Source organism: Capsicum annuum, chromosome 6, assembly GCF_002878395.1.
Source record: "Capsicum annuum cultivar UCD-10X-F1 chromosome 6, UCD10Xv1.1, whole genome shotgun sequence".
Lineage (NCBI taxonomy): Eukaryota > Viridiplantae > Streptophyta > Magnoliopsida > Solanales > Solanaceae > Capsicum > Capsicum annuum.
In genome coordinates this window covers 225728822-225756701 of record NC_061116.1, presented here as the reverse complement: position 1 = coordinate 225756701, position 27880 = coordinate 225728822, and the positions used below count along the sequence as shown (strand labels likewise).

At 32.0% G+C, this 27880-nt stretch overlaps 1 protein-coding gene across 5 annotated transcripts; it reads right to left on the bottom strand.

Moving 5' to 3' along the window:
- Nucleotides 1–2953: 2953 nt before the first annotated feature.
- LOC107875357 (serine/threonine-protein kinase MHK) lies at nt 2954–26182 on the bottom strand. Of its 5 annotated transcripts, none has more exons than XM_016722050.2 (18): nt 25934–26182; nt 24078–24460; nt 23901–23979; nt 21315–21383; nt 21080–21169; nt 20754–20892; nt 20574–20676; nt 20430–20482; nt 19184–19250; nt 18850–18958; nt 18661–18726; nt 18500–18568; nt 18340–18400; nt 18163–18267; nt 17637–17683; nt 17473–17518; nt 17167–17242; nt 2954–3375 (listed from the first exon to the last, which is right to left on the bottom strand). In XM_016722050.2, the coding sequence occupies exons 2-18, from the start codon at nt 24083–24085 to the stop codon at nt 3246–3248; spliced, it is 1317 nt and encodes a 438-aa protein (XP_016577536.1). In that variant the 5' UTR covers nt 24086–24460; nt 25934–26182; the 3' UTR covers nt 2954–3245. The 5 variants fall into 5 exon arrangements, with proteins under 5 accessions (XP_016577536.1, XP_016577538.1, XP_047270169.1 ...); XM_016722052.2 differs by having other exon boundaries at nt 26025–26182; XM_047414211.1 differs by lacking the exon at nt 2954–3375 and adding an exon at nt 14007–14738.
- Nucleotides 26183–27880: the final 1698 nt, after the last annotated feature.

Sequence of the window (27880 nt, the reverse complement as noted above, 5' to 3'; positions counted from 1 at the left end):
ATTATTATTAATAAAACTAATTTTCTTATTATGCTAATTTACTTCATAAAGATCATCATTAGCTTATATATTTCTTACTTTTTTTTTCTCTAGAAGATAATGTTTATGTTTTTATGAAAATTTTGTTATATGAATAATGTTTATGTTTTTATGAAAAAATTGTTATATGATTTTTTTTAAAAATGAAAATATGATGATTTTAAAGAAGTTAAAAAAAAAGAATAAAAAAATTGATGATAAAGGGTAAAATAGAAATTTTAAAAAGTCAATTAGGATAGAAGGGGGAGTATGATTATTGTTCAAAGTTGAGGGCGGAGTTTGATTTTTAAGACAAAGTTGGGGAGGGAAAATGATTTTGACCCTTTATAAATTATGTTTTCTTCTAATGTCTTTTATGTGCAATTTAGTTCTAACATGTTGCATACTTGTAGTATATTTCTTTTTCGAAATTTGTGATTCTTTTTTATATATTTGCATTAGATAAGATGGTATAAATGTCACAAATTAGGGCAGAAGGTTAATTTTTTTTATTATTATAAATCTTTTTTTTTTTATAACGTCGTAGCTTTTTAGGTGCAATTTAGTTCTAATATTGTTGTATCCCCAAGTCTATTTGTTTTCGTAAACTTGTGGTTCTTTTCTATACATGTGCATTAGATAGGAAGTATGAAGGTCATTGATAGACTTTTCAAGCACGGTAATTTTTTTAAGATTCACTCACCGCTTAAAACATATGTAAGTATCTGTATACTTCTAACCCATACTTAATAATGTTATCCCATTCTAAATTATAAATATTATTAGTTTGATTAGTTAGGATTTTTAAATTGCTCAATTCAAAATTTTATTTTACATTATATTAAGAGCAATGTCTTGATGATCAGTTAAAATTTACTTGCAACACGTGTATCTTAAATTAGTACTATATTAAAAATGTGGAGGGTTTTAGAAATATTATTTGAACTTTTTGCTCTTCATTAAAAGTTTCTTCTTTAGACAAAATCGTTTTTTTCACTATTTTCTTAATATTTAAGAGTAAAAAAATAATTAAATATTTATAGTAAAACTTTCCTTATTAGAAGTTATTAAAATTAATAACAATTAATATATTTTCCATTAGTTAAATAATTCTAAATCAATGAAAGCTGCTTTTAAGAAGATTTGAAAAATCTAAAAATAAATATGAAAGCTTTAGAATAAAAAAAATATAAGAAGTACCAAATATTTAAAAGTTTTAGTAAGTAATCAAAGATTTTTTAAAGATTTAACTTTTAAAATAAGGAAAGATTTTAAATATAAAAAAATAAATATAAATAATCATACTATAAATATGGTTTAAATCGAAGCGTCTCTCTTAGTCTCTAACAACATGAAAAAGAGACATTGCATGATAAACGCAAATGCGACGATTTATTAACAATTTGAAACTTTTGATGGCAAAATATATTTGTTTACAATAAAATATATGTTATGTTTACATTATTATATCAGTGTGAAGTATCTTTGAGAAGTGATTGGAACTTGTTGCACTTTATTAAAAATCTTCGAAATAGATAAAATCGTCTAATTTTAAACAATAAAAAGTAACACGTGCAAGGCACGTGCGGTTAAGCTAGTAAATTATAAAAATTAAGACAATAATTATGAAATACAAAAGATAATCAGGTATGTATTTAAAATCTAAAATCATGATTATATAATTATAAATAAAAATATAATTTTATTGGGTTGTTGGTTAATCATTACTAAAATCTTAAAATCGAAAACCAAATCGATAGCCCAATAAAAAAAATTTACAAAATCATTAAAAAACCTATTATTAACCGATATCAATAAATCAATAACACTTTTATCGATTTGAATTATCGATTGAATTGATTTTTACACATCCCTACTTGGGATAGGTTCAAAATAGTTCTTAAAGGTGTGCTCTAAAACAATTTTAGTAGTTGTGGGGAAAAACAAGCAAATCAATAATTATCATACGATTATTTTGTTGTAATTTATGTTACATTATTATGTGTTGTTTTTTTATTAGTTGTACTTCGATTGCTTCTTTTGCTGGATAGCTTTAAATTTATTTTTCTTGAGCTACAGTCTATCGTAAACAACTTATCTACCTCTTAGGTAGAAGCATGGTGTGCGTATTCGTTTCTACTCTTTCTTCTTTCGAGCTACACCTGGGGCAAATAATCTTTTTCCCACTAAAACGTGCATTTTTATGACTATATCGTTGGGAATAGATTTTGTGGAGACAGGGTGGGGCCTATAACTCAGAGGATTAGAGCACGTGGTCAGTGGTGGAATTAACTCGTGATAACACTCAAGCTCATCTCCGATAACGATATCGTCGCCGAGGATAGTGGAATACCCCCGTTAGCCGGCTTTTATAGCAAATTTTATTTGTTCCACCGCTTTGGGTCCCCATTAGACCCGACCTTGTAAAATTAAGTTATATTAGACTCTAGAAATAGATCAAAACGAATAGAAACCACAAAAACTCGATGTGATTGGCAAATAAGAATCGATTCTTCAGCAAGATACATAAAATGTATCATCAATCCAGCCAAATGGATGTAAATAATTTGTACACGGATTCTAAATCAGGGAATGCCTTGTTGAAATAACACAGATGAAAGAGGTATGAAATTTGAACTTGTAATTTTGAAGTACGGAATCTGCCTTCTTCGCCAATAGGAGGACCAGAGATCATGCCAACAACAACAACAAAAAAAAAAGGGCAGCCCGTGCATTAAAAATACCGTTATGCTCAGTGTCCGGGGAAGAACCCCACCACAAAGGTGTATCGTACACTGTCTTACCTTGCAAAGGCTGTTTCCAAGGCTTAAACCCGTGACCTCCTGGTCACATGGTAGCCTTTATATTCTAGAGATCATGCCAACAATTTTACAGAAACCATTATGATAAACATGCTTCCATTGGGAGTCTTACATTCGAACAAAAACATGAACAACTTTAGTATTGCCTTCTCCCAGTTTATGATGGTTTCAATAATTACAACAGTATCTTTCAGTCATCTTCTATAGGATGTTCCCACAAGGACGCCAACTATACCGCATAAAAGGGGCGTAGGTCACTCTCAACATCTTTAGAAGAAAATCTTCTGACAATGAAAAAAATCCTAGTAAATAGATTTTAATTGTGCTGTCAACTACATTTACAGATTACAGCTAAATACAACTATAATTGCTTATTTAGTCGAACTAGAGAGTTGAATCACTGGCTCAAAGGCAACGTCCCTGCTGAAAGGATGATGACATAGCCAGAAAGGGGCGCTCCAAGAAGTTAGCCTGCAAAGATGTCATGCCAAAGCCAGCTGATTGTGGAGCTCCAATGGTTGAATGTGGAATTGTGCTGCAGACCAAAATAAAGGGAAAACTTTAGTTTCATGCTGTCATACTGATCAAGTACACAAGACATTGCCTACACTATAATAAACATAAGATGTCGCCCTACAAGCAGCTTCAATTAATAGTTCTCCATGCAAAAACAAAAAATAAAAGATGTCAGCACTTGAATTCCTTGTTTCTGATATCCAAGTTGAGATACTGACGCTACCTGCTTAGCAGGGGGAAAAGACTAAGCTGCGTTCAATCTCTAATACGAGTAATGACAGTAGACTGATGCATGAGTGCAATGAAAGTCGGGGAACAAATATTTGTTAAGGAAACTGGGTAGCAGGATGATTCCATTTCTGTTCTCCACATGAGAATACATTACTCAAAAACCTAAAATTCATTATTTGAAAGAACTAACATGTTCTTTAATGGATGCCCATTTGATTTTTCTATAATTCGTCTCAACATTATGGATCCAGGATGTCCCAACCAATCGTGCCAAAGTTCAAAAATATTGGAATTAGTAAACTTTTGGTTTACTATAGAATGTGCCTCCATCACACTAATTTTTGTCTAATACAAGCCAGAAGATAAAGCAAGAAACTTCTCTATAACACATGTCTGCCCAGAGACATTCTTGGTAATACCAAGATATTCATGATTCAATTCATCCATTGTCTTATATAATAACCATTTTTACGGATATCTTTAAAACTCAACAAGTTTCTTCGAGACTTGAGAAAACATAACATTATTTATGATGAGTTTAGTTTCTTAGGCAAAATTATAATGGTTCTTCCGAAGTCTTCAATCAAATTAGTACTACCAGAAATTGTAGTAACATTTATTTTGCAATATTTAAATGAGAAAAATATTTTCATTTTTAAATATTGTGTGTTGTAGCAAAATCAATTAAGCAAATGTCTTCATGATTGCACAACTTTCTTTGAAAATTGTCCATATCTTCAAGTAAAATGACACACACAAAACAAATATATATTAAATATTAATAATGAATAAACTACAAAATCAACACTAAGTAATATAAAATCAAATGAGTGGTTTCATTTTCATGGTAAGTATTAATAGAAAGTCATAAGTACTAAAATTTCTTTTTCACACACTTGTTGAGAAAACGATATCAATAATAATAATTAGTCCATGTCAAAAAAAACTTATAAGTAATTTGTTAAATGTTTCTCTATTAACATAACTCGGTGAACTATATTTTATAATATCCAAAAAGATGTAAGAATTAAGATCATAATTAAAATTGTTATTATTATTATTTTTTTTCGTAAGCAGACAGTACATTGCAATATTAAAATGTGATAGGAAAAAATAAAAAATAAATTACTAATAAACTTATGATAATATGACTTAAATAAAAGTAAAAATAGAACAATTACTTTAACCTTTATTCATTACACTACTATTACTAACAAATATTAAAATTTGTTCAATCTTCCATAGCCACAGAACCATCACCAATCAGGTGATCTATCTTTCCCTCAGGATGCTCGAAGAAATCTGCTATATCTAAGTGAGCAATGTCAACATGATTTTTCGAAACAAAATTAACTTCAGGATTTTTTCCTTTTTCTTTAGTGATCCTTGATAAAGCTCAACCAAATGTTTGGGAGTACGATAGTCACGTGCATAGTGTCCTTTTGCATCACATTGAAAACAAACACATGTTTTACCTGCTTCACATTTGTCACTATTTCCTTGTTCATTTTGGCGGAACCATTTATTTGATGAGTGACTACCACTAGGAACATGATTTCTTTCTTGACCATAGTCACGTCCACGACCAGATCCGCGACCCTTGCCACACCTAGCATGGTGGGCATACACCTCATTCTATTCAGGAAATGGTGTAGATCCAGTAGGGCGAAGCTCACGATTTTTCATTAACAAATCATTATTTTGTTCAGCCACAAGGAGGTGAGAACTTAGTTCAGAATATTTCTTGCAACCTTTCTCTCGATATTGTTGCTGCAAGAGCACATTCGAGGCATGAAAAATTGAGTGTCTTTTCCATCATATCATCGTCATTAATAGTTTCTCCACATAATTTCAACTGAGAAAAAATTCTGAACATGGCCGAATTATACTCATGAACAAACTTATAGTCTTGAAATCTCAGACGCATCCAATCATATCGTGCTTTTGGATGTATGACCATTTTTAGGTGGTCATATCTTCCTTTTAAATTATTCCACAAAACAAGTGGATCTTTAACAATAAGATATTCAATTTTTAAAATTTCGTCAATATGATGACACAAAAATATCATGTCCTTAACATGTCTTGATTTGATGCTTTATTTTCTTTTTTAATGGTATCTCCAAGACCCATAACATCTAAATGAATTTCAGCATCCAATACCCACGAAAGGTAGTTCTTGCGCGAACTTTGAAGGGCAACGAATTCAAGTTTCATAAGATTAGACATATTAAAAGAAAAAGGTTAGCCTTTAAATTTTGAAATGGTTAGAGCTTCGTGCTGATAACGTGTTATGAAATAATGGAAGAAACAAAGAAAAAAATTGCAAAACTTATGTATTATGTATATTTGTATCTCTAAAATGAAAGTAATTATGTGCCTTATATAGGCAATTCTACCTACACTACAACCAATTAGAATTGGTCAATCTTGTACAACTACAATTCAATTTTGTAAATTGTTAAAAACTACAATTCAATTTTGTACAATATTGAAAAAGGGTGAAGACATCCACTTATTTCTTAACACCACTCCTTGGATGTCCAACACAAAATAAAAAGAAACTCTAATAATTCATATCTTGTAATATACACTTTATTTTTCAACTGCCTCATTAAAAATCTTATCAAGAAAAATCCAATGGGACAAAACCTTGACTAAGGAAAAAAGAGTGCAGTGTGTATTTACTCCCCTGATTAAAACATCACTTAACAACTTGAAGGTGTCGCCCAATCTTGTATATCATCTTCTCAAATGTTGAGGTCGGCAATCCTTTGGTGAATAAATTTGCTAAATTGTCACTTGAACGGACCTATTGCACGTCGATATCACCATTCTTTTAGAGTTCAAAGATTGGATGGAGCACACCCATTAAGTACTCCAATGGTCGTTCGATTACTCAATGTGACTGAGGATCCATTCCGACCTCAAGAAAAGAATGAGGAAATTCTTGGTCCTGAAGTACCGTATCTTAGTGCAATCGGTGCACCAATGTATCTTACTAACTCCACGAGGCCTGATATAGCCTTTTCTGTTAATTTGTTAGCAAGGTATAGTTCCGCTCCTACTAGGAGGCACTGGAATGGAATCAAACACATATTGCGGTATCTAAAAGGGACTATCGATATAGGCTTATTTTATGCTAAAGGTTGCAGTCCCGATCTTGTTGGTTATGCTGATGCAGGGTAATTATCTGATCCACACAAAGCTCGATCTCAAATAGGTTATGTATTCATATGTGGGGGTACTATCTTGGAGATCTACAAAGTAGTCTATAGTGGTCACTTCATCAAACCATGCGGAGATAATAGCTATTCATAAGGCAAGCTGAGAATGTGTGTGGTTGAGATCCATGATACATCTCATTCAAGAAAAATGTGATTTGAAATGCAACAAAGTACCCACGATTTTATATGAAGCTATAATGCAGCATGCATAGCGCAATTAAAAGGTGGAAAACATCCACTTATTTCTTAACACTCCCTCTTGGATGTCTAACACAAAATAAAAAAAAAACTCTAATAATTCATATCTTGTAATATACTCAAAATTGACCAATTCTAATTGGTTGTAGTGTAGGTAGAATTGCTTATATAAGACACATAATTACTTTCATTTTGGAGATACAAATATATATAATACATAAGTCTTGCAATCTGTTTCTTTGTTTCTTATGTCATTTTATTTTATAACACGTTATCAGCACGAAACTCTAACCATTTCAAAATTTGAAGGCTAAGGTATTATTTTTCTTTTTCTTTTAATATGTCTAATCTTACGAAACTTGAATTCGTTGCCCTTCAAAGTTCGGGCAAGAACTCCCTTTCATGGGTATTGGATGCTGAAATTCATTTATATGCTATGGGTCTTGGAGACATCATTAAAAAAGAAAATAAAGCATCAAATCAAGATCGTGCTAAGACCTTGATATTTTTGCGTCATCATATTGATGAAATTTTAAAAATTAAATATCTTACTGTCAAGGATCCACTTGTTTTGTGGAATAATCTAAAAGAAAGATATGACCACCTAAAAATGATCATACATCCAAAAGCACAATATGATTGGATGCATCTGAGATTTCAAGACTATAAGTATGTTCATGAGTATAATTCGGCCATCCTGAGTATAATAGTAGTGTAATGAATAAATGTTAAAGTAGTTGTTCTATTTTTACATTCATTTTAGTCATATTATCATAAGTTTATTAGTAATTTATTTTCGGTTTGTTCCAATCACATTTTAATATTGCAATGTACTGTCTGCTTACGGAAAAAAAAAAATAATAACAACAATTTTAATTATGGTCTTAATTCTTTCATCTTTTTGAATATTATAAAATATAGTTCACCGAGTTATGTCAATAGAGAAACATTTAACAAATTATTTATAAGTTTTCTTTGACATGGACTAATTATTATTATTGATATCGTTTTCTCAACAAGTGCGTGAAAAAAAAAATTTAGTACTTATGATTTTCTATCAATACTTACCATGAAAATGAACACCATTCATTTGATTGCTCAAATTTATTATACTACTTTGTGTTGACTTTGCAGTTTATTCATTATTAATATTTAATATATATTTGTTTTGTGTGTCATTTTATTTGAAGATATGGACAATTTTCAAAGTTGTGCAATTATGAAGATATTTGCTTAATTGATTTTGCTACAACACAATATTTAAAAATGAGAAATCTTTTTCTCATTTAAATATGGGCAAAAAAAATGTTCGACAATTTCTAGTAGTACTAATTTGATTGAAGGCTCGGAAGAGCCATTATAATTTTACCTAAGGAAACTAAACTCATCATAAATAATACTATGTTTTCTCCTAAGTCTCGGAGAAACTTGTTGAGTTTTAAAGATATCCATGAAAACGGTTATCATATAAGACAATGGATGAGTTGAATCATGAATATCTTGGTATTACCAAGAATGTCTCTGGGCAGACGTGTTATAGAGAAGTTCCCTGCTTTATCTTATTGCTTATATTTAGGGGTGGCAAACGGACGGATTGGATTGGATTTGGACAGGTTAAAAATGGATCGAGCAAAAATGGTTTGGATTGCAATCCGCCCATATAAATATGGGTAAATATGGATTTGTTCAAATATGAATTGGGTAAAAATAGTTTCAACCCACTTTGACTCCTAAGTCAAAAACTTAAAACTTCTTTATTATATCAACTTGACTTTTTTTCTAATTTTTTTTTTAGTTTTTTCTTTGTCTTTCTTCTATATGTAGCCTCTAGTTTTCTTTCTTTTATTTTTCATTTTTTTGTCATTTTTTTTTCTCTCTTCTATCTCTACCCTTTGTTTCTCTTTCTTTTTTCTTTTTTTTCCTTTTCCTTTTAGTCTCCTTTTTTTCTATTTTTTATTTTTTTGTTTTTACTTCTTTCTCATTTTTTTCTTTTTTGGTTGTATTTGAGAAAATGGTCAAAAGCCCCCGAACCTTTACCTCAAATTCCAACTACACACTCAACCTTTAAAAGTGACCTATTACCTCCTAAACTATTTTAAAGTAGAATTATTATCCCCTAAACTATTTCAAAAAAAAATTATTACTCTCCCGAAAATTGACAACCAGTCAATTGAAATGTGGTGTGATGCACGCGCTGCTATGTCATGCCACGTCATTGCCACATCATTTTTTATTTTTATTTTTACTCTAAAAAAATTAATTATTTAACTTTATTATTTCCTTTTTTCTTCCCCATTTTTCATTTTGCTCCCTTTTCTTCTTCAACAAATTTCATCTTCTTGAGTCAAAAATAAAATTCTTGAGGAAAAAAATGGCGGATTAATGAAGTTCTTGAATGGCGGATTAATGAAGTTCTTCAACCCAATTTCATCTCTTTTTGCTCAAGATCGCTATTAATGGCGAATTCTTCCCCATTGTGGAAATTCAAAGCTTTGAACTCGTCATTAATGGCAGATCTTGAGCAAAAATAGAGAAAATCTGAGAAATGGGTTGAAAATTATACGTGGGTTATGTTGGAAATTATATATGGCATTATGGAAATTCGAAGCTTTAAGCTCGCCATTAATGGCGATTTTGAGCAAAAAGAGAGGAAATCGAAGTTCTTGAATTTTTTCAAGTTTTTTGAATCGGAGTTCCCCAACTTCTTCATTTCAAGAATTCATTAATCGGAGAAATCTTATTGTTTCCTTAGTTCAAGTGTTTCTTGGTTTTGGTTTCAGAGCAAAAAGAATTTCTTAGTTTCGGAGAAATCCATTAATGAGGAAGATGAGGAACTCCATTAATGAGTTCTTGAATTTTTGTTTTGAAAAAGAGAAGAAGACATGACGTGGCAATTAAAATTCATTAAGAAAAAGTAATAATTAAAATATTTATTATATTATTAAAAATAATGACATGGCAATCAGAAAAAAAAGAATTTAAAGTGAAATGGGGTCAACTGACGCGCCCATGGGCAGGTGTAGTCACGTCCAGTGACAGGTCAGCAACTGGGGGTAATAAATTCGGTAAAAATAAGTTTAGGAGGTAATAGATTACCTTTAAAGGTTAAGATGTAGTTGAGATTTCGACTAAAGGTTTGGGGGGTAATAGACCATTTTCTTGGTTGTATTTTATGTTTTATATTTTTTTTATTTTCGAAGAACATGGTTAAGTTGAGTACAAATTATGGATGATGACTAAAATATCGTAACCACTCAGTATATTTGTTTTCACTATCATCTTTTATCTTTTTCCTTTTCTCATTTTTCATTATTTTTGCTTTTTGATTTTTTTTGTATTTTTTTCTTCAATTCTTTCTTTACGCTTTTTTCTCTCTTCTATCTCTAACTTCTATCTCTTTTTCTACTTTTTTATTTTTTTTCTATTTTTGGTTTCCCTTTTTTTATGATAACGAAAATACCATAAGCGCATATTGATTTATATTCGTCCAACATTTATAATTCGAGAGCTATGTGGATCCTCAGCCATTAGGGGGTGGCAAACGGGCGGGCTGAGTCGGATATGGACGGGTTAAAAGTGGGTCATGTGAAAATGGATAAAATATCCAACCCAATCCATATTTGATTATGGATAAAATGGATAAACCCAATGAATAATATGAATATCCATATTATTCGTTCCTTCTTATTATGTAAAGACAAAAGTACTCTTATATTACAAGAAAAACTACATGACTTAGCAAACATAAATTTTTAATAATTTAATTTAGCCTAAGTTTTGATTAATTACAATCCATAGGCGCTCTTGCTAATTAAATACACTCCATAACCTCTCTCTTTTATTTCTCCCTCAACTTACTCTTTTTTTTTTCTTTTCCAGCTATTTTTTCTTCTCTTTCTTTCTTTTCCTTTTTTTTCCTCTTTTTTTTTTCATTTTCGTTCTCATTTTTTTCTTTTCCATTTTTTTGCTTTCTTTGTTTTTTCTTTATTTTCTTCATTTAGTAACATTATTTTTGTCATTTTTCCCTTTTTTTGTATTTTATTTTTCATTTTGCTCTGTTCATTTATTCTTTTTTTGTCATTTTTTTGTTGTTGTATTTTATATTTATTTGTATCATACTATATACTTCAAATAAATTTATTATTTGTATTTGAATAGTTTAAATGTAAATATTTATAACTTATTATTTGTATTTGTACACAGACAAGTGTATGAATTTAGTGTATTTGTTTGAGTCTAAAATATACAAATATGCACGCAACATTTATACAAATGTATCGTTAGTATTTGTATGTCAAATTTACCAGTTGTATTTGTATATAAACAAGTACCATTTGTATTTGTATAGTTCAAGTTGTATAAACATGTATCATATTTGATACAATTATATCAATAAAAATAAAAAAATATAAATGATAGCATGAATTATAAAATAAAAATACAAATACAATTATATCAATAAATATAAAAATATAAATAATAGCGTGAACTATAAAATAAAAATACACATACAAGTGCAAACTATAAAATACAAACCCAATTGTATCAATGAATATAAAAATATAAATGATGGTGCACATAAAAATACAATAAGCGATTGTGGTTATTTTTGTGCTCGACGTAGTAATATTTTTCAAAAGTACAAAAAAATTAGAAAAGAAAAAAGAAGAAAGAAAAAAATACAAAAAAATAAAAGAATAAAGAGGAATAGAAGCTAGAGATAGAAGAGAGAAAAAAAAACGAAAGAAAGAAACAAAAAAAATAAAAATAGAAAAAAATCAAATAAAAAAAAAAAAAAAAAAAAAAAAAGAAAAAGGGTGGTTCAAATAATTTAAATGAAAAAATCAATTTTTTAAAAAAAAAAGTTCAATTTTTTAAAAAAAAAAGTTATGAAAATAAAAAATTTTAAAATGGAAAATATTTTCTATTTTTTTGAAAAATATTTTCTTCATTCCAAACACACCCTTAATAAGTATACTTTAGACATTGCTACATCTTCACACATGTCATACTTTAATTTTTTAAAAAAAAGAAGTTCAATTTTAAAAAAAAAAGTTATGAAAATAAAAATTGAAAAAACAAAAAATATTTTCTATGTTTTTCTAAAAAAATATTTTTGAATTTTTTTTCTTCATTCCAAACACACCCTTAATAAGTATAATTTAGACATTGCTACATCTTCACACATGTCATACTTTAAGGAGAGTATAATTGATGGATACCCATGGATTATTCATATTTTAGAATGGATAAAATGGATTGACCCATATTTGACCCACTATTAAATGGGTTGGATACCCAACTCATTTAACATGGATAAAACGGGGGGATAACCATATAATTTATCCATTTTGCCACCCATATCAGTCATATATATTTTAGTCTCAAGAAAATATAATTAATTCATATATTTTTTTTTTATTTTTCATCCGGTGTCCGATGCCTACATTGGAGCCCCGACTAATCCGGATCAGACGTTGCAGGGCCCATTAAGGTGACAGGACTCCCAACGGAGTTTTCTCCATAACCAGGATCGTGGAGCAGCCTCATCCAATGCACCACATTGATTTTAATTCATATACTTATTTGTATATAAATAAAAATGATAAATTGCACATATTGACAAGTAAACTATTCAAATACAAATAATAAATTTATTTGAAATATATAGTATGATACAAATAAATTTCAAGTAAAAAAATATAAAATGCAATGACAAAAAAAAGAATGAGGAAAAGAATATAAAAAATAAGAAAAATGACGAATCAAGAATGAAAAAGGGGGAAACGAAAATACAAAAAAAAAAAAAGAGAATGCAAAGAAATAAAATTGAAAAGGAAAAAAATGATGAAAAAGAAGAAAGAAAAAAAATGTAAGAAACGAATAAAAAATAAGTGGAAAAAATGAAAAAGAAAAAAAAGTAAATTAAAGGAAAAAAGAAAAAAAAAACAAAAAAAAAGAGAGAAATAAAAGATAGAAAAAAATAATAATAAAGGAGTGAGACTATGGATTATATTTAATTGATAAGAAATGTTATGAATTATATAGGCTAAATGGGATAATTAGAAGATTATATTTATTAACCCATGTAGGTTTCAAGCGAATACGAATGATGAAATAAGAATGAGAAAGGGGAAAGCAAAAAAAAAGAGAATACAAAGAAAAAAGAAATAAAAATAAAAAAATAGAAAAATAGATGAAAAAATGAGAAAGAAAAAAAAGAAATTATAAGGAATGAGTAAAAGAAATGAAAAAGAAAAAGTAAATTAAAGAAAAAAAGAAAGAAACAAAGAAGAAAAGAAACTAGAAAAGAAAAAAAACTGAAACTTTAAGCATAGGTGGGTATCTCTGTGTTTAAATGGGTACCCATATTTTACCCATTTTGTCCATATTTGTATAAGCTTTTAAAATGAGCTGAAGTTCATATTTACCCATTTGAAATATGAGTGATCCAATTCACTAAATATGGGTTAAATGAACTTTTTTCACAAATATGGGCTGAAATTGCCACCCCTACTTATATTAGACAAAAATTAGTGCGATTGAGGCACATTTTATAGTAAATCAAAAGTTTACTAATTCTAATATTTTTGAACTTTGGCATGATCAGTTTGGATCCATAATGATGAGATGAATTATAAAAAATTCAAATGGGCATCCATTAAAAAACATGAAGGTTCTTTCAAATAATGAATTTTCTTGTATTGTCTGTTATCAAAGGCAAGTTAATTGTAAGGCCATCACCAACTAAGATTGAGATTGAGTCCCCTACGTTCTTAGAACGTATACAAGGGGATATTAGTGAACCTATTCACTCACCTAGTGGGTCGTTTCGATATTTTATGGTCTTAATAGATGCTTCTTCCAGATGGTCTCATGTGTGCCTATTGTCATCTCACAACTTGGCATTTGCAAAATTATTGGCACAAATAATACGATTGTGGGCACAGTTTTCCGAGAATCAGATCAAGTCTATTCGTCTTGATAATGTTGCGGAATTTTCATCCCAAGCATTTAATGATTATTGCTTATCAATTGGGATAAAAATTGAACATCCTGCAGCTCATGTTCACACTCAAAATAGCCTTGCCGAATCATTAATTAAACGTTTGCAATTGATAGCAAGACCATTGCTTATGAAAACTAAGTTGCTCACCTCTGTTTTGGGAAATGCTATTTTGCATGTTGCGACACTTGTTCGTTTCAAACCGATAAATTATCATAAATTTTCTCTGTTACAACTGGTTTTGGGTCAAGAGCCTAATGTGTCTCATTTGAAAATTTTGAATGTGCTGTGTACGCCTATGGCACCACCACAACGCACTAAGATGGCCCCCAAAGAAGGTTAGGAATATATGTTGGGTTTGAATCACCTTCGATTATTCGCTACCTAGAACCATTAACTGAAGATATGTTTACTGCTCGATTTGCAGATTGTCGGTTTGATGAGACTGTTTTTCCAAAATTAGGAGGAGAAGAACTCATCTTGATCCGCGTGCTTCTATTTTTTAGCAAAAAGTACAAAAGATTATTCACTTACAAAAAATTGCAAATCAAATGCCGAACGCATTTACAGATTTAAAAAGAATTACAAAATCATACATTCCTGCAGTGAATGTTCCAATACGAATTAAGGTCCATGTAAGACCATCTACTAGTGTCGTGACCAATGAGTCCAAAGCACGACTGAAGCATAGTAAACCATTGGGTCCTAAGGATCGAAATCCTAGAAAAAGAAAAATAAATAGTCAAGATGATACTACGAAAGAATCTTATATGGAAGTTCAAAACTTGAACAATTCTGATACCCCTGACGGAATCAATGAGCCTGAACCTCAAGAAAATAAGGAATTATCCATAAATACAAGTGATGGTAAAACTAATTTGAATCGATAGAAAATAGTGGTGGACTATGTCTTTGCATATAATGTTGCAACAAAAATCATGCAAGATAGTGAGGATCTCAAACCTCAGTCAGTCACAAAATGTCAACAAAGAAATGACTGGCCAAAATGGCAAGAAGCAATTCAATCTGAGTTGAATTCACTTGTCAAACGTGAAGTTTTTGGACCTATTGTTCAAACACCAAATGGTATTAACCCTGTTGGCTATAAATGGGTATTTGTGCGTAAAAGAAATGACAAAAATGAAATACAAAGATATAAGGCACACCTTGTTGCACAAAGATTTTCACAAAGACCTGGTGTCGATTATGAAGAGGCATGCTCACCAGTTATGGATGGAATAACATTGTGTAATCTCATTAGTTTCACTGTTCATGAAAGGCTTGAAATATGCATTTGATGGATGTGGTTACATCTCGAGCCGGGGGTCTATCGAAAACAGCCTTTCTACTACTTTAGAGGTAGAGATATAGACTGCGTACCTCTTACCCTCCCCAGACCTCACTATGTGGGAATACACTGAGTTTGTTGTTGTTGTTGTGGATGTGGTTACAGCCTATCTTTATGGATAACTTAATAATGAGATATACATGAAAATTCCTGAAGGATATAAAATGCATGAGGCATCTCGAGAAATGTATTCAATTAAATTACAGAGATCATTATATGGTTTGAAGCAATCTGGACGCATGTGGTATAACCGTTTTAGTAAGTACTTATCTAAAGAAGGTTATACAAATAATGAAATTTGCCCATGTGTTTTTATAAAGAAAACATCGGAGTTTGTTGTGCTTGCTGTTTATGTTGATGACATAAACCTTATTGGAACTCCAATAGAGCTTCAAAAGGCAATTGATTATTTAAAGAAGGAATTTGAGATGAAAAATCTTGGAAGAACAAGATTATGTCTTGGTTTGCAAATTGAGCATATGACAAACGGTATCTTTGTCCATCAATCTACCTATACAGAAAAGGTTTTGAAAAATTTTATATGGATGGAGCACACCCATTAAGTACTCCAATAGTCGTTCGATCACGCAATGTGACTAAGGATCAATTCCGACCTCAAGAAAAGAACGAGGAAATTCTTGATCCTAAAGTACCGTATCTTAGTGCAATCGGTGCACTAATGTATCTTGCTAACTCTACTACGCCTGATATAACCTTTTCTGTTAATTTGTTAGCAAGATATAGTTCCGCTCCTACTAGGAGGCACTGGAATGGAATCAAACACATATTGCGGTATCTAAAAGGGACTACCGATATGGGCATATTTTATGCTAAAGATTGCAGTCCCAATCTTGTTGGTTATGCTGATGCAGGGTATTTATCTGATCCACACAAAGCTCGATCTTAAACAGGTTATGCATTCATATGTGGGGTACTGTCATATCTTGGAGATCTACAAAGCAGTCTATTGTGGCCACTTCATCGAACCATGCGGAGATGATAGCGATTCATGAGGCAAGCCAAGAATGTGTGTAGTTGAGATTCATGATACATCTCATTCGAGAAAAATGTGGTCTGAAATGCAACAAAGTACCCACGATTTTATATGAAAATAATGCAGCATGCAGACCGCAATTAAAGGGTGGATTCATAAAGGGAAATAGAACGAAGCACATTTCGCCAAAACCTTTCTACACATATGAACTCCAAAAGAATGGTGATATCGACGTGCGACAGGTTCGTTCAAGTGACAATTTAGCAGATTTATTCACCAAAGGATTGCCGACCTCAACATTAGAGAAGATGATATACAAGATTGGGATGCAACACCTTCAAGATGTTAAGTGATGTTTTAATCAGGGGAGTAAATACACACTGCACTCTTTTTTCCTTAGTCAAGGTTTTGTCCCATTGGGTTTTCCTTGATAAGGTTTTTAACGAGGCAATTGAAAAATAAAATGAATATTACAAGATATAAATTATTAGAGTTTCTTTTTATTTTGTGTTAGACATCCAAGGGGGAATGTTAAGAAATAAGTGGATGTCTTCCACCCTTTTTCAATATTGTACAAAATTGAATTGTAGTTTTCAACAATGTACAAAATTGAATTGTAGTTGTGCAAAATTGACCAATTCTAATTGGTTGTAGCGTAGGTAGAATTGCCTATGTAAGGCACATAATTACTTTCATTTTAGAGATACAAACACACATAATACATAAGTCTTGCAATCTGTTTCTTTGTTTCTTCCGTTATTTCGTAACGTCATTAACATAAAGGAAATTTGATAATGGATGCGAACCTGAATGATAATGACAATGTGGAGTCCACTGGAGCAGAAATTTGTTGGTGATCAGTTGGAAACAATGACCAGAAAACTGAAAAGAAGCAACAACACAGACATGACATCTCTAAGTAATAGTTTTGAAGGTGAAGATTTTCAACCGACTACATTAAATACACAGAAAGAACCATAATATGCCTGACAAACCTTGCAGCATTTCCTTCAAGAGTCTTAATACAAGGCAATTGTAGAACCACCCACCCCAATTGCAGAAATGGTTAATACAACAAGATATCACACTAGAAGGAAAAGCATATGAGCTACCTGATTGTTGTGAGTGATCTTGAAAACCAGGGCAGAACAACATATCCTGCCGATGTGATTAAAAACTTTTAGAAGAATTTATCAAAATCGGGAGTCTTATGAAAGAAATCCCTGAAAACAGTGGCCCAAACATAAAAAAATAAAAGGAAAATTGAGACACTTACCGTTCCTGTACCTTGACTCTTACTTGCCATCTTTGCAGGAAATAAATCTACATAATGAGGATAAGGTAAATTGTTTCAGGAAGCTGCAACTGAAAAAGAGATGTACAACAATAAAACAAAAACATAAATTAAAGCAAGACATATACTAGAAAGGACTTCAATCCTCATGCTCTTAAAATAATGATAACAAACAGTTTTTTGCTTCAAGGATATTTTATATGTAAGATTTAAGTGCTAGGCATGATGCTGTCTTTAGAAAATGTTTCCTTGGGAAATTTGAGACGTGCTTAAACTTGAATTAACACCATATCAAGAATATATATTTCGGACACAGCAGTGTGAATATTGCCTCTAAGAAACAAGATAGAGGAAGACACAACAACAAAAATGTCAGTTATTACAAAAGCCAGGATATACATGAACAAAAGCAATTGTTGCAACAAATTGAGCCATTGCAGTTGAGCATTGCAAGCATTTATATGTAAGGATGATGTATGGAAATAATAAAAATCTTAAAAGCTCATACCCAGACAAGAGGGACTTGGGTTCACAGCCAAAGTCAAACCAAGATAGCAGTCATCTTTTTCTGTCCCGAAATTCCACAGGTTCAACTCAAGATTAGGCTCAGTTCCTGCACAACAGATAGCTTCATGAACTAAAAGCGGCCAGTGGCAGATGCTAATAGTATTTTACGAGTTCTTACCAACATTGCTTAAATTCATCTGCAGTGGATCCCCTAGAGGACGAGGAATCCACATATCAACCTATTCATTAGCAAGTAGCATGTAATTCAAATCTCCATAGTAGGATGCCAATAACAATAAAAATTTATAGCAAACGACAAATAACATAAATTAGCTTACATGAAAAAAGGGGTGCTGTAAGCATTGGTCAGCAGTTGGTCTCCTCAATGGGTCCCATGAGCAGAGTTGCTATGTCATGAAGGGAGGTAGATCAGGTAATACCATTTCGTATTTATGCATAAAATATGCCAGCAATGTAAAGAAGCAACTATAAGGAATACCTTGATCAAATCAATAGCTTCCAAGCTAGAATTTGGAATGACATCAGACAGGTTGGCTGGTGTAATCTATCAGAAACCAAAAAGGGAAAAAAAAAAAAAAAGGAGCTGAATATGGTGATCATTCACATGTCTGCAATAAAGGCCAAAAGAAATTAGAGCAGACTAACAAGAAGTTCAGGCTGGACTTACATCAAAACAACTTATATCAAATAAACGAGAAGCACTTCTCGGTTCTGTGAAGCTAGTCCAATCTGGCGGCCCAAGAACACAGCATATCTTATACAACTGATCAATTTCACTGGCCAAAGGAAAAGGAAGATTACTTTCAAACAAAATAGTTCTCCAAATGATATGAATCAAGTATCAATTTCCCATAGAATTTGGACAATTTGCACCACAGACTCTTGGAACTAACTACAACACTCAATTGTCAGTTACATTTGAGGTCAAAGGAGTCTAGGCTCCAAGCCCAAAGAAGCTAGGACATCTTTTTAATGCAAGACAAAATGGGATATCAAATCACCTTTCACCAGGGAAAATTGGGCAAAGAGTGAAAAGTTCAGCAAGAACCGCACCAACTGCCCACATATCTGTGTACAGTCGCAAGTATGTTAAAGCAGCTGATAATAAAGAGAAAGAGGATATATACAGGATTATGAAATAAAAAAGTACTAGCCAAAAGAAGCAAATATATATATAACAATAGTTATCTCTACCATTCAGAGACCTTATTCTCATGAGTCAAGAAAAAGATTACTTAACCAACATAAACAAACATGAAATTTTATCCAAGAGTTCTTTCCACACATTGAACAATTTCTAATGCAAGGCTGTCAAAGTTGAGACAATTTGGGAACTTCTAAACAATAGCAGTTCAACGAGATGAGCTTTTTTGGATAGATCATAGAACAACCACTAAAAGGGCAGCCAAGTACACTAAAGCTCCCACTGTTCGCAGGGTCAAGAAGGACCGGACTACAAGAGTCTGTTGTATATAGCCTTACCTTACATCTTTGCTAGAGGCTATTTCCACGGCTTGAACCTGTGAAGAACCGCTAAAATTCCAAAATAAAGAAATCCAAAAAATGCAAAGGAACTTTCCTGACAAACCCAAGCATGTGAAGTAGTCAAATAAACATATGCTCACTTCAAGAATTGAAAAGAAGCCAAATCACTAGCAAAAATGTACTAAAAAACTAGCCCAAGTTCTTTTTCACATATATCTATTATCATGCAAAACAAACATGCACAAAACCCAAGGAAATTCTAAGTTTCTACTGGGAGAACATCAGTAAATGTCACATAGTCCAGTTTTACAATCGAATCACGGCAGCAATTTTGAAGTCAAGCCTTTGAAGAACTTGGTCCAAGGCAATTCTTCTTGGCACTCTCCTATTTTCTTTTATACAACCTTCATAGAACCGATTGAAGCTTATACTACCTTCAAAGAACCCTGGCAGGTCACACCATGTGCTTACTATCAAAATTAACAGAAAACATTTAAAGAAAGATTGTTTATACACGGTAAAATATCAACAAACACAAAACACGCTGCTCAACTATGTACTTAAATCTACAAGTTTATTATTAATACGAGTAGAAAACTAGCTGCAACAGCCGTATTCGAGAACAAAATTTCAGGACTAGGTAATTCTTATCAAATGCTAGCTTCCAAAACCTACTGAAACTTATTGATGTCAAATGAAAAATGATCCAGTGTGTCACACAAGAAGCTTCTGAAATTATAAGAACATGTTAACAGTGCATACCGATAGCAGGTGTGTATGATGAAGATTGCAACAAAACTTCTGGTGCTCGGTACCTTTTAAAGACATTAGAACTTTCATCAGAAGCAAAAATTTAACAAGCACTTGGAGACAAAAGGATGCACTAAACTAGAGAAGAGAACTCACCAACGAGTTGAAACATAATCAGTGAAAGGAGGTAATGAAGACACCTCTCTGGCCAACCCAAAGTCAGCAATTTTAATCACGTCATTCGTCACCAGTAAATTCTCTGAGGCAGATCAAGTAACTTTAGTTTCACACCGCCAGAAATAAAGATGGTAAATAGACCACATGACATTTCAATACCAGGTTTCAAATCCCGGTGAAAGTAACCATTTTTATGCATATGGGCTAGTCCTTGCAACACCTGAGACATCAATCCTCGAATCTCTTCCTCTAGGAAAGGTCTTTGCCGTTCTTTCATAAGTTGGTACAAGTTACATTCCTAGACAATTTAAAAGGAGATAATTTAGAGGTCACCTTGACATAGTATTGCAATATTCTGAAACTAAAACCACTACTTCCAAAGTTACATAAATGTATATTATGTTAACTGCACGAAAAATTCTACAGCACAGACAACGATTGAGATGCAACACAAAGAAATCTAGCCAAAAGTCTTAAACTGGTACCATGTACTCGAGTATGAAGAAAAGCTCATTGTTCTCCCTGACAATTTCCTTTAGTTTGATGATGTTAGGATGATTCAATTTACGGAGGGACTGCACAGAGGAATATTGAAAAGCTTAGCTTGCACCAAGTATGATATGTACAAGAAACTCTTTTCTAACACAGTATTTTTTCTGAATAAATAAGTTTAAGTTCAGATCATCAAATGTGAGACCAACTAGGAAGAAACTCACACACCTTTATTTCACGTAGGTTAATGCATTCTTCCCAAAAATAGAACTTCCTCTTCATTTTCTTTACTGCAACCTGCAATACACGAAACAAATATATAAATTACAATCTCAAGGAGAAATCAACATCCTGTGAGATGTGTGAGATGTCTGAGCACAGAGAAACAATCAACACAAGCTTAAATCACTCCAAAGGGGACAAAGAAGAGAGCGACAAGGTCAAATTTTATTATTCTTCATTTCTTGAAATAGCATAGCATAGGCATGATTAAAAACTAATCTGACGTCTCAACTATATGTGGCATGGAAATTTGACATGGCTCTCACAAATAGTTATGTATGGGACAATCCCAACACGACCCCAGTCAACTATCAAAAGACACCCCTTTAGTCTGCCAATGCTTTACGCATGGAAAATTTAAAGAAATTTAAAAAAAAAAAAAAAAAAAAAAAGCTTATCTATTAATTACGGATTCATATTTCTCTGTACCAATTATATTAGCATAAGGACAACTTATCTATTAACTATGTTATCCTATTTCTTTGTAGCAATTATTTCTCCACTTTCTCATGTCAGTAGTAGTAGTAGGAAGTTATTTCCTTGTTAATACGTAGGTGTTTAATCCACCACCACCACCACCAACAACAACAACAACAACATACCTAGTATATTCCCACATAGTGAGGAGTTTAATCCACCAATATTGTATTTAAAGTTATACGAATTCAATGGAAAGATAAGGAGAAATTTATTCCAGTCTTTAGTATTTAACTCAAGAGACAGCATGTTCACTCTTAACGAACCAACACCATAGGTCGTAGAAAGAAAACATCTGATTTATCTTGCAGCGTCTCATAACTAGATCCATATCAGGGGACCGTAACAACTTGGCGTCAGTGCCGTGATGCCAGAGTTATGGGAGATCTAATCCAGCAACAATTGGCACAATTGTGGACTTTGTTCAAAGAAGAATGTGCAACCAATTTAACAAGACATCAAGCCATATATGCTTGCTTGGATGCACTCACGAAGTACTTATAGCAAATTCAAAGGTGGATGTTGAAGCAACCGAAAATGGCAGTCATAATTGAGGTTGGAAAGGTAAAGTTGTGGCTCCAGGTTTTAAAACTAGTGGGAATTCCATGATTTATAAATATACAAAGTTGAATTTCCACAATTTCGCAATCATGAGGACCCTTGGGATGGCTGAACGGTGTGAGCATTTCTTTCAACACCAGACAAACGCCTGAAGAAGAAAAATTGGACTTGCTTCTTTTCATTTGGAAAAAATTTGCACAACTCTAGTTTCTTCAACTAGAGAAACATATCCCTCATTGCTCTTGGATGAGTTCAAACGTCAATGCAACCTTCGTTTGGACCACTGACTAGAAGTCAAAAGCTGGGAGAATTGGTCAAGTTATGCCAAATTATATATGTGGCATATTACTAAAAAGTATGACAATTGATTTCATGGGCTGGTACCATTACACAAGGGTAGAAATTGAACTTTACATTAGTGGTCTTGCTGATTATATAGCGATTGAGGTAGAGTTGCATAATCCTCCCGATTTGGCTACGGCGATGAGTATTTTCCAATGTTATGAACGCAAGGAACTACCCCTTCGTTCACAATTGTTAGATGCATGTAGATCAAAGACCTCAGATTTCTCACCCCAACAACCCGTCAGATTTTTGAAGAAGTTGACCAGATCTGAAATGGATGAAAGACAGCTTATAGGACTCCGTTTCAACTGCAACGAACCATTCACTCGAGGTCAACAGTGCAATAAATTATTTTGAATTACTTGCATTGATGATGAGGAAGAGTTTGCTGGAAAAAAGGGAAATACTAATGTTTTCCACACTTGGCGCTTGAGGACAAACGTGACTTGAAGGAGGATAGTAATTTTAGCATCCATTTAGTCTAACAACGTTTTACCCATGGAAAATTAAAGAAATCAGAGATAGTTACTTCGGCTTATCTATTATTTAATGTTTTCCTATTTCATTATAGCAGTAAGGTCAGCTTATCTATTAATTATGTTTTCATCTTTCTTTGTAGCAGTTATTAGCAATAAGGAGGTCACTCCTCCACTTTCTCCGTTCAGTAGTAGTAGTAAGCTATTTCCTAGTTATTTGGTGGGTTGTTAATCCACCAATGTTGTATTTGAAGTTGTTAGAATTCAACGAAAAGATGAGAAAATTATTCCAGCTTTTGAGTACTTCAACTCAAGATATTGTAGGTTCTCTTTTAAAGAACCAGCACCATAGGTCATAGGAAAAAAACATTTGATATCATCTTGCAACATCCCATAACTAAAGGAGAAAAGCCAAGCATTACCACGTTAAGCTCTAATACTTATAAGATACAAATATACGGCATTATTAATTTAGACGTGCAACTATTCAAACACGCACAGATCAAAATCTTTTCTGGTGCTGCCAGATGCAAGCTTCCTACTCAAGGTTTTTAGATTTTGTAAACCCGATTCTGGAACGTCTCCTTGTTATCAACTAATAATTGAGAAAATCTGAAAAAAATGTGTAGATAAATAAAACACAACAAATTCATAAACAAAGACAATTACTTACAATTTCAGATGTTTCTGTATTAATGGCCTTATATACATTACCACAAGTTCCATCTCCAAGCTCCTTCAATATTCTATATCTGGAATTATAATGTCCCATATAAGAAATCACAAAATATTTGGATAATCAGAAGGAAACCACCTCTTAATATCCAAATAGGGTATGAACATGAATTACCTTTCCATTTTTAGATTACAATGACTGTCGAACCAACACTTTCTCAATGGACCTCTAACCTCCTGATAGAGGTTTTTACACCGTAAAAACAGTGATCTTCACGTGGTTGTTGACATATATCACTTTCTATTTGCAACATACGATACGGCAAATGGTAAAAAATCCACCTCTCATTACAAAAGAAACTGAAAATCAACTGACAGACTATCAACATGCTTAAACGCAGCCTTCACGAGCTGCAATCAGTAGTTCTCATCTAAAAGGCAGACACTGATTTCTGTCGAATACTTGCTATATCTTGGATAAAGTAAGAGGTCAGACAAGCCGGCAAAATACCAAATCATAAACATGTCTCTCTTCCATGAGCTTCAGTTATGTTTTATCTGTCAAGCAATACCAGAAAAGTCAGAGACAAATGTAGAACATGAATACTGCATGCTACCCCTTCGGTGCTTTACAGGATTCAAGAATCTGGATTGGAAATATAAACGGAAAAACATAAAAAGCGGAAAGACCACCGAGTTATGTGTCAAAACAACCAAAGAGAGAGAGGAAAGACATGACGAGATATAAAGGATACTACAAAAATAGCTAATAGCATATGCATGCAGCTATTAAGTTGAAGAGAAATCACCCTTTGCTTTATTATTTAACCTATTCGAATAGCTTTATATCCACGAACAGAGGCGGATCCAGAATCCGACTGTCAACAAAAAGAAGTTTCGGAGCGCTACAAATTAAAACCAATCCACCAAAGCACAAATCATATGATATGGTAAATCAAATACACATCAATTCGGTGATCAAATTCTTTGTGGGAATATACTGGGTCTGTTGTTGTTGTTGTTGTTGTCGTTGATCAAAACTAAAAAGTCCACGTGAAAAACATGTAATAAAACAACTATTAAGAAATACATGAAGAGCTGGATGTTTATAGTAGTAGATAAATTAGACAGCAATTTTGAACGAAAAAGGATGCAGATTTTCCAGTAACTCTTCTAGTACCAATCCAAATCAATACAGAAAAAAATCAAGTCACTTCAGATTATAATGCTGATTGCAGATAATATAAAAAACAGAAGTAGATTCTCAGGCCACTAGAAAAAAACGCATAATAATAAGCACGATATAGCAGGAAACATACAGAAATAGGGAAAAAAATTGAACTCGTTACTTAATGCAATTGAATTTATTCATGATTTTTTGATCAAAACAGCAGAAATAGATTCTCAAGCCACTAGAAAAACGTATAGAATAGAATACGCACAGGAATTGGAACAAAAATCAAACTTTAAATTCAATTGAATTTATTCATGATTTTCTGATCAAAACAACAGAAGTAGAATCTCTGTCCACCAGAAAAAAACATATAATAAGCACGATATAATAGAAAACACACAAAATTCAAAAGAAAAAAGAAAGTCACAGCTTAATGCAATTGAATTTATTCATGATTTTCTGATCAAAACAGCTAAAAAAAAAATGTATAATAAGCATGATAAAATGGAAAACACTCAGAAATTGAAAAAAAAACGAACTTACAGCTTAATGCAGTTGAATCTATTCATGATTTTCTGATCAAAACTACTAGAAAAAAAAAAAGGGATAACAAGCACGATAAAATAGAAAACACACAGAAATTGAAAAAAAAAAAAAAAAAAAAAAAAAAAGAGCGCACCGAAACACACAGAGATTGAAATAAAAAATTGAGCTCACAGCTTAATGCAATTGAATTTATTCATGATTTTCTGATCAAAACAGCAGAAGTACATTCTCCAGCTACTAGAAAAAATTATAATAAGCAAGATATAATTATAAAAAACACACAGAACTTCAAAAAAAAAAAATGAACTCACCGCTTAATGCTGGAGAAACAGTGAAACTACAAACATCTAGAGAGAGAACTATCGAGAGAAATGAAGAATTCTAGAGAGAAGAAAAATGTACCGATCGATAATGTAACAGCAAAATCATCAATATGAAGAAGCGTTGTAGAAGAAACCAAAAATATATTTTGGAAATATATAAAGTAATTAAAATATATTCATTTATATTAAAGTATTTTTTTTAGATAAACAAGAGAAATTTAAAAACAAATATCAAAAGAGATAATTAAAAAATTGCAAAAGATGCTTGGTGGTGGGGAAAAGGAGTGGTCCTCTTTAAAGTAAGTTTACGTAAAAGCCCTTATGCTAACTTGTTATTTTCAACGTTATCCATGGTGGGTTATTTTATGACAGCTTTATCCTCTAATGGTTCGTCAAATTACCAGTGTCTGCCATTGTGTGAACAGGTACTGATTGAAATTCTTAAGAAAAATGGGGATGTATTTGGTATTTGACATTTCATTCGACCACGCGATTTGGACCGGAAGAACAAGTCTTCTCATGAAATTTGACTTGGGCTTGAAGCTTTGGGCTCGGACTGGGCTCGGGCAAACAAGAACTTATCCACATATTGAAGTTCAAAAAGAGTATAATTTGAAGTTGAAAAAGAATATTCCTTGTGCTTTAATTAATTTAATAGTTAAATTGGAGACAAAGTTTAAGAAGAAATGTAAGTTTTTCAATAATCTTAGAATGAAGAGAAGCTTTTTTTGTTTTGTAAATTAGGTTATAGAGGGGAGTGGTTTTGATAAGGATAAGATGCAAAGGTGAACAGGATTTGAGCTTGTGAAAAGGAAATATAATGATGCTTCAATATGAAGGTGGTGAGGGATTGATTATCCTAAAAATTACACAAATACATAACTTATATTTTTAATATTACAAAAAAATTTCAACTCCCTAAATATATTACAAAGATCCCAGCATATACACAGAATGCTATGTATATATCGATTATGTTATGTATTAATAGGGAGAGAGAACAAATTAATTTAAAAAGTGAAAAAAAGTGGAATTACTTCCAAAAGGGTATGGTCTTGAATAGGGGAATGTGGAAGACAGAAATCATGGTAGAAAATCAGTAGGAACATAGTTACATAGTAATGTCTTGTTGTCCATCGTAGTTTCTTGTCCCTTGATTTATGTTACTAATCATTATTTTGTTCTATCTCGATTCTCGTACTATGTTATTGTAGCTATTTTGTTACTATCTGTCACTTTTATTATTATTTTCTCTTTCTGGCGCTTTAATTACTTGTTGTTCAAGCTTGTTTGGATTTTTTTTTTCTAAAAAATTACATAACACTACAATTTAGATTTACGAAATCACATAAAATTCTCACATTTTTTATTAATTACCTAAATCCCTTTTTTAAAAGAACAACCATATACATCCATAAACCTATAAATTTTCGAATATATAATTTTAATTATATATCTCCTTTTGGTCTAGTTAATGTATTATGTATCTCGACTAAATAGTTCAGAAAATGGATGTATCTCAATAATCAAAACTATGTTTTCCAACTTCAAAATTATGTATCCGGATGCCTATTATGTATCCTAGCAAAAATGGAGTAATAATTCAAAATTATGTATCTCAACTTCAAAATTATATATCCAGATGTCAATTATATATTCGAAAATTGCAAAATGAGAGATTATTTGTAATTTAGCCAAAGCTAGGAATAGAGACTAATTAGGGATAAACTTGTTAGAATTTATGTGAGTTTTACTTTATTTTCTGTTGGTGATTGTTGATGAAAACAACTCTCTACCTCTGATAATGATAAGATCTACATATACTCTACCATTCTCATACTCCACTATACTCCACTTTGTAAAACTATATTAAGCATATTATTGAATCATTGAAATAGACAACTCAAATTTCACCTGACTGTCTAGGATTTCATT